An 8,679-nucleotide genomic window follows, 5' to 3' on the forward strand; every position below is an offset into this window, starting at 1 on the left:
ATATCCAGAAGATGAGAAATGATCACCATTTCTCCGAAGCTGGATACTTAGCTGTTCTAAGCGGATGCACAACCTTTGGAGACTCAATAATTGTGGACGAAAATCTTGACGACCTGTCGCTTCAAAAATGCCAGTCAATACACGGAGCAATGGTCGTTACGATCGATGCGTAATCGAGAGATGTAGCGCTCATACACGGAGCAATTGGTCGTTACGATCGATGCGCGATCGAGGGATGTAGCGAGTGCTGCGCCTGAAGAATCTAAAATGCAAAAGTACTTAAAAATCTAGTAGCTCAATAACAAAAATGATGCGGCATCAGGCGTTGCATGGAGGTTACCAATCTTCTATATTTACTAGCCTCTGCGGAAAACAAATGTCACTCAATTGTTTAAAAACAATCGATACGACCATTGATTGTCATTTGTCCAATAAACTCCTCGAGCTGCTTGTACACTAGAAAGAGAGAGTGAATCAACGCTTCACTTCATTCATTTTATGGAAAGGTTGGCCTTGCAATATACGTATCGTGTTCAGTTGAGACGGAAGCGCGTCGCAATTCAGTCGTTTTGCTAATTGTTTCAAGAATCAAAATGGTAAGACTCATTCTAATACACATAAGTGATTAATCTTTATTGTTATTTGGTGCGGTATTAACGTCAATTTGACATTTTGTTGAACTTGCTTTGCATTCTAAGTAAGATAATGTGTATTTTTTGCGCTCTGCTAGTATTTGCTATTTGGGTGCATTTTCATTATTAATTCCATAGATGATCCTATTAATAGTAGGCATTATCACTAATATGTTGCATGTCTTCTTCTTATTTATAACATGTGTTTTATTATTATAATATTGTTATGGAAACAAACTGCCCGACTGATTATGCAGATATAGTTTTAATTCATCAGAAAGTAGAGCAAACGCTTATGCAAACGCATTTACGCAAAAATCAAAGCAAACTCATTTTCATAAATTCTAAGCCGACAATAACAAGCATTTTCCAAAATATGCATCTCATTCCGGATTATCGACAACGAAAGTGACGCCTAATCGCCTATTCATTCTGCCCGATTCGAAGAATGAAATACGACAACGATAAGTTCTAGTTTGGATGAGTTCTCATTTAGATATCGTTTGTATGTCGTATAAGCTCGAATCGGGCAACCAATGTCAATTTGACGGTAAAAATATCGTAGATAGATCTTATTGGGACCGCAGCGGAATCGAAATGAACGTCAATTTTTGAGATGTCGTTTAGTTATCAATCTTTTAAAGATCTTTCCAAGATCTTACACGTTACACGTGTCTTAATCATTCTTCGAATCGGGCCGATTATCTCAATAGTACCTAACTCGCTTATCAACTGTCGGTACGGTAGGTATCGGAAAACAATCTAAAGCGCTGTTTACAATAACTGCTTGATTAATTATGTATATTAAGCCACAGCAGAAACGTCTGCGAACAATGCTATTAAGCATAGAATAAATTTAAGAGTGGAATGATCTAGTGGTCGTGAGTTTTTAGTCTCACCCATGGCAGAAAAATTCTCAACTTTTAAATAATTGCTTGGTTTAGCAATTTTGCGTGAAATACTCTCAGTGCTGAATTTAATAAAGAAGAGGAGCAGAATATACATAGGAGTAGTTGATCAATTGGCCAATTGACGTGTCGCTAGAGAAGGCCATACCGTACAATGTCACACATTCAACCGTACAATACAAAACATTAGGTTGCGAAAGAACACATTTACTAGATGACCCTTGCCTATACTTATTAAAAAAAAAAATACAAAATAGGACGTAGGTGTCGCAGATCCGGGTGGTCTATATCAGGTGTTTTTATTTGAGCTGTGCAATAAAGATTTCAATGTAGGTACCTACATTCTTGCAACTTCGCGCGGCGCATCATATCTTATGTTTCCTTATAATTTCCTGGCTTTATGCCCCACTTAAAGCTGATTTCAGACTAGGGTTTTATACGAGCGTACGCGTACGCGCGTGTAATCTCGTTTAGACCAAATGTAGAGAAATGTAACGCGCGTGTAAGTTAAGTTCGTACCGCCGAAACGACCGTATACGCGAAGAAAAATTCGCTAGTCTGAAATCGCTCTAAGCGCTAAAGCCTTATTTCGATTTAATCCTTATCAGAGCAAATGGAAAAGGATTAGGTTCCCCTTTTCTATCAACTTGAAACTAGTCAGTAATCTTTATGTATTTTGTGTTAATTATATTGCATTTTAATCGCTACTCCTCGAATAAAAATATGCAGAACTTCTTAAGCCATTTTTTCAGGTGGCGTTAAATGTGCGAGGTCTAATGATGCCAGTCTTCACCTCCTTCAATGATGATTTCACTGTCAACTTACACGCTATTCCTGCGTACGCCCAGTATGTCCTACAGTCTGGCTATAAGTCAATCCTAGGTAAGGAACCATGGTTACGTTAATATCACTAACACTAGAAGCACAACACAAACTTGCTGCGCGGCTAAAAAAGTAACCCGTTACATAAAAATAATACTGGGGGCCTACCGCGAATCACGTTCGACGTGTTGCCTTTCTGTCGCACTTGTAAATTCGTACGTAAGTGTGATAGGGAGGCAACACGTTGAACGTGCTTCGCGGTAGGCCCTCAGTTCCGGACAGTGGTAGCCGAATCGTTGAGGAAATGGCATGAGATCCACGAACATCGAAAAATCGTAGGATTACAGGAGCGCCTCGACAGTGTTTCGTTCGCGAGATAGAATACCCGTAGAGTACCCAAATCAATTATAGGTTTTAAAGTATTTTGCTGCTCCTAGTTATATTGAGTAGATCGGATTCAAAGCACTTAAAATATTATGCTATACCACATGTCAGTGTTTATACGAAAAACCTATATTTTTTAAGTATTTTCTTTTGTTAGTCGGCGGCACGACCGGCGAGCACATGACCATCAGTGTGGCCGACAGAAAGAAGGTGATAGACTCATGGATGGCCGCCGTCAAGCCCACCGGCATACACGTCCAGGTGCATGTGGGCGGGGCACCCATAGCCGACGTCCTAGAATTGGTAAGGCTCCTACAATACCGGATTAATCAATAAGCAATCTAGAGGAAAACCAAAATCTCAGGACCCGATTGAATATATGGATGACCCCCAGGAGGGAAGTCGAGACATGTAAATGCTTACATACTAACATGAAATCTCCTACTTAGTAGCACCTTCTCTGTTCTATCTCCAGAGTTCTCCAGACATCCAAGCGTCAAGAGCGGTATATTATCAACTAACACAAAGTCTGGCAAGCCATTCATGTCAATAGAAAAGGGCGGCAATTTTGAAAAATTTAGGTGCAGAGCCTTGATCTCCCATACAAATTTTGAATGTTTCATCCTTTTCTACTGACAAAATTGTATAGTTATTCGATTACACCAATGTACATTACTAGTAGTAAGAGTTACGTTATAAAGAACATCTACCCTCATCTGTTATTTATTTGTGATAAGAAATAAATGATAGATAATATTCACATGGATACATTGCAAATAGGTTGCCTAGTAATTTTTTTTTTGTTGTTATATAATCATATATTACATGAAATGAAAGCTTATTTTATATATATTCTAACTGTAACAGGTTACCTTATTAAAAAGTTGGTCCAGATTCCAGTCCATGGTTGCCCATATTAACCGAGTTTTATCTAAAATCTAGGCAATCATGGACTGGACCAACGTCGATGGCAACGGCGCGTTTGATCGTCACGATAAAGCAGGGGACACGGGGTAACGACATATTGTGGATGTGAACTTTAATATCTGCTTATCATATCGTGCAAAGTCTAGATCTCTAAATAATACCTACAGAGTACAGATACGAGTAGGTAGACTTATCTGGAGATATATGTTAATATAACAATAATACTATAGATATTAGTAGGTACATAACATCTATTTAGATATTGTGAGTTAAGGGTCGTTCAGGTATCATAGGAAAATAACTTGATTCTAAGGGATACTAAGTCCTCCACATGGAGGACTTTGTCTTACTTTGATAAACTTTGATAAACTTTGAGGTAACTATTACCAATGAGTTTAATGATTGAAATAAGTTTGAAACAAACTATTAAACCGCGACGCGGCACAACCCGACTCGAAATTGTATTATTTTCTATGACCAGAATGACACACTATATGGACATTGAATGCGACGTCGTCGCATGTTCATAGTGTGATTCTGGTCATAGAAAACAATAAAATTTGATTCGACTAATCATTTTATTTGACGACCGATTTGGCCTAGTGGGTAGTGACCCTGCCTACGAAGCTGATGGTCCCGGGTTCAAATCAAATCCTGGTAAGGGCATGTATTTGTGTGATGAGCATGGATATTTGTTCCTGAGTCATGGGTATATTCCATGTATTTAAGTATTTATAAATATTTATATATTATATATATCGTTGTCTAAGTACCCTCAATACAAGCCTTATTGAGCTTACTGTGGGACTTAGTCAATTTGTGTAATAATGTCCTATAATATTTATTTATTTATATTTCAGGCCAAATATTGCCAGTCAGTAGGCGTGGATTCTATCCTCACGATGCCGGAATTATACTTCAAGCCCAAGAATGCTGACGAATTGGTCTCCTATGTAGAACTGGTTGCCCAGGCAGCGCCGAAGCTACCTTTACTCTATTACCACAATCCCCCCAGGAGCAGAGTAGAAGGTACATAAGTTTCTTGAAACAAGGACCGATAATAAAGTACAAAAAACCGCCAGCTACAACCAGCCAGCTACAGATTTGCATTTCCAAGTTTCTCTCAGCTCTCAACCATCGTTAAATGCTTTAGAATGCTACATTATTTATTTGGGTGGATGCGTGGGAATCTGTCGAATCCCGCACCGGAACCGGTGGCGCAACAGAAAACTGCGTCGCCAAAATAATTTTTAGATTTTAAGAGTTTTATTATTGGATGGACGGAGATGGCGGGACGACCTAGACACCTTCCTCAACAACTGGCCAGAAGAGGCACTAAATCGAAGTAAATAAGAATTTAGGGGAGAGCCCTTTGCCCACCAGTGGGATACCAGAATAGGCTAGTAAAAACATGAAATTTAGTATGTAAAGTATGTATATGTATGGGCCTCAGTTGCCTGGAAATAAATTTTATTTTATTCAATTATGAAGTTGTTCGCTAATATGTATACCTATTACACAGCACATTTATAAGGTGACAGTTTTTTTGCTATTGTAAGAATAAAATGTCAGCTCTATCTATTTCGGTAGAAAGATTGTCAGCTGTCGTATTACGCAGGAACCAGACGGGAGCTTCCATCACCTAATTTAAATGCTCCACCTGACTATATTTTCTTCAAGATTTACTATACTTTGATAAATATCCAAGCATATCTTATGAGAAAAAATGTCTTACACCATATGCCTGTAGTCGAGTACAGGACTCTACGGCAACTTTGTCGGCGTTTAATTAAAACTACCTATTATTTAACTTAAGATTAAATTTAAATTCATCACAAGTTTTGGGACGGCAGGAAAACTTAGCTGTAATTTCTATTCCCACTTGGAAAAGTGCATGGCATTATTGCGCTCCTGACGCCTTTATAAATGTACTAATAACTTATTAAAAAAATACGCCCAGGTTAGCACTAATTGACTAGCACATAATTATTTCACAGATTAGCAAAGTCATAGTTGTTTTTATTTTAATTAATATGGATTCCACAAAGTAACGCCCTGATTCTACAGTCTAAATTAGACTGGAAACACAGTTTTCTAATATTCTTCTTTTTTTTCAGTGAACGCATCGGAATTTGTAGCTAAGGCGACGGCTCGTATTCCTAATTTTAAAGGCATTAAGTATTCCCCGAAAGACTTGAGCGAGGCTGCTCAAGTGCTGAGGGTCCTGAAAGATGGACAGGAGATGTTCGTATCAGCTGATACCGTGAGTTTTATTCTTGACAGAGTCCAACTAAGTTGACGCGGCGTACAACGGAATGCTGAAATTTAGTATAGCACTTACTAATAATAAATATAAATAATAATAAATAATAAATATTATAGGACATTATTACACAAATTGACTAAGTCCCACAGTAAGCTCAATAAGGCTCGTGTTGAGGGTACTTAGAAAACGATATATATAATATATAAATATTTATAAATACTTAAATACATAGAAAACACCCATGACTCAGAAACAAATATCCGTGTTCATCACACAAATATATGCTCTTACCAGGATTTGAACCCGGGACCATCAGCTTCATAGGCAGGGTCACTACCCACTAGGCAAGACTAATGAAGTGGCACATCATTAGAAAAAAAATCAAGCCGAAAAGCTATTAAGGCCGAAGATGCCACCATATCCTGCCACGGCCTTTGAAAAAGTTCTATTTCTCTTGCTACTTTATTGAATAACTATTCTAACACTACGGTTATAATATTATTATTATGATGGTTTTACATTTTACTAGCGACCCGCCCCTGCTTCGTACGGGTGAATCTTAAAAAATTACACACCTAAACCTTCCTTCCTAAACAATCACTCTATTGATAGACGAAAAACGCATGAAAATCCTTTTAGTAGTTTTTGAGATTATCACGAACATACAGGATACAAACAAACAGACGGACGGGGGACATGTTTTATAAGATATAGTGATTTATTGTATAAATTCAAAAATAATTCCTAATTCATATTATCTGTTTCATTTCTAGCTATTGGCTCCAGCTGCGCTGCTCGGCGTGAAAAACTTCATGTGCATATCCTTCAACTTGTTCCCGAAACTGGCACAGGATATCATAGCTGCTGTGGAAGCCAGTGTCGTCCCCAAAGCGCGCGCGCTGCAGGAGACTCTTAGCCTTGCCATAGAGGCCCACACAGCTGAGGGTATATATTAGAACTTTTTCGTATCGGCCGATCTGATATTGGCTCACCTATCTCTGTATCTGACTATACATAGTCATTGTCAGTGTCAAAAGTGGCATTTCTTCAACCAAAACGTCACTAACACTAACAGATAAGAACCATAACTAATCCATAACCTGTTATTAAAACGAAGAAAGTGCCCTATAGCATCAAGCACACAGATATAATAGATAAAGCATTTCTTGTGTAACAAATTGTATACATAACTAAATATGTCAGAAAACTATAAATATTACGCCCATGTCGGGTTTTCTATGCCAGTAGCCTTACCACGAGTTTGACACTTACATATAATATGCCAAATTGCCAATACGAGCGAGATACATACAAAGTAAGGTACGCACACGCTAGCGAATATGTCAATGTCAGGTCAGTGTCAAACTCGTGCTAAGGCTAACAGGAACTCTGCGTTAGAAATGTTTCAATAATTCGTTTTGATCATTCTAGTATCTCTCTCTTTGTAGGTGAATTGGTACCCGCGATTAAAGCTGGCATGGAGATCGTAACTGGCGTCGAAGTTGGCCCGCCATCTCAAGTTCACAAGCCGCTATCCCCCGAAGCAAAAAAGCGGATCGAGGACAAACTCAGGGCGCTTAAACTAGTCAAATAGAATTGAGAACAAAAACCGAAAACCGGAAAGCCCGACAGAATGCATCAGACGTTAAGTTTAGAATAAGAGGATAGGTATTTTTGTTGTGTATAAAGATAACAGTCGTTATTATTCAAATATGTTTATTTTATACCGAATATTTTAAACCGACGTACGTACCAAGACGGCTTACGACAATACATAAACAACACAATGATTTTAATAAAGTCGAGGTGTATTTTTGTAAGACATTATAACGAACAGCGGTACACAATAATCTAAAATCTACTTAACTATTACAAAAATCTTAACCCAAATAAACTAAATCCCAAACTAACCAACAAGCACTAAAACTATTCACAAAATACGCCCCATTACGCTCGCCGCGTTGCCCCGTTGAACAGCGATGGACAACCTTTGCATAAGAGAATGATTTTAATTGGCAACTAAAGGGTTACTAGTCCGCCCAGTTAATATATACTTCCACTCGGCCTTCTGTTTAGTCATGTTGATCAGACCTGCTAGCATGAGTTTCGTTCTTGCGCGCGATTTCATCTAGCGCGACTTTAATTATGGACTCGCGCGCGAGAACGCAACTCATGCGAGCCGGTCAGATTGTATGTACTTACCTAGTCGTTTTTAAGTTACTATTAACGACGACGTCCAAGATACGACATTACTATCTGCGACAAACGAAATGCGATTGCATACTATCTCAACATTTAGGTTTTATCGAGGGGGTAAAAAGTGATCTCAGCGTGGACGTCCACAATAAAAGCAAAGAAGCAGGATACATTAAAAGCGACGTTTTCGTGCATCCTGTATCATACCTAATTATATATACAAAATTACAAATACCTTTGAAAACGCCTATAGTCATAATAACGTAGGTAGTCCTGCGTTTTATAGATTTTCGATGATAAGCGTTAAAGGCAACGACTTTAGTTGGCATTAAGCCAAAACCATGACTGATGCAAATTACATACCTTGTTGTAATAGGTATAGTCGTTGGTAATTATTTTGTTTTGCTAGTGGAAAAAATATCGTGTAAAATTTCCTTTCACTTCGAAACTTGAGACACAATAGGAAAAATAAGATTAAAATCTCAACAGTAAAGCCGTATTGTCACTTAGGACCACTTAATACTACCGTCTTTTGAGTGCCAGC

At 38.2% G+C, this 8,679-nt stretch overlaps 1 protein-coding gene across 2 annotated transcripts; it reads left to right on the forward strand.

Moving 5' to 3' along the window:
• Positions 1-341: 341 nt before the first annotated feature.
• LOC133519132 (N-acetylneuraminate lyase-like) lies at positions 342-7,739 on the forward strand. Of its 2 annotated transcripts, XM_061853079.1 has the most exons (8): positions 342-596; positions 2,293-2,422; positions 2,904-3,049; positions 3,222-3,251; positions 4,534-4,702; positions 5,791-5,936; positions 6,713-6,884; positions 7,388-7,739. In XM_061853079.1, exons 1-8 carry the CDS (start codon positions 594-596, stop codon positions 7,531-7,533), a joined length of 942 nt encoding a protein of 313 aa, XP_061709063.1. In that variant the 5' UTR covers positions 342-593; the 3' UTR covers positions 7,534-7,739. The 2 variants fall into 2 exon arrangements, with proteins under 2 accessions (XP_061709063.1, XP_061709064.1); XM_061853080.1 differs by lacking the exon at positions 3,222-3,251 and having other exon boundaries at positions 436-596.
• The last annotated feature ends 940 nt before the right edge of the window (positions 7,740-8,679 follow it).

Source organism: Cydia pomonella, chromosome 6 (assembly GCF_033807575.1).
Source record: "Cydia pomonella isolate Wapato2018A chromosome 6, ilCydPomo1, whole genome shotgun sequence".
NCBI classification, from domain to species: Eukaryota; Metazoa; Arthropoda; class Insecta; order Lepidoptera; family Tortricidae; genus Cydia; species Cydia pomonella.

Coding starts and splice junctions, on each gene's coding strand:
- LOC133519132 (XM_061853079.1), top strand. Junction 4,703..5,790: donor CCCCAGGAGCAGAGTAGAAG/GTACATAAGTTT, acceptor CTTTTTTTTCAG/TGAACGCATCGGAATTTGTA. Junction 6,885..7,387: donor AGAGGCCCACACAGCTGAGG/GTATATATTAGA, acceptor CTCTCTTTGTAG/GTGAATTGGTACCCGCGATT.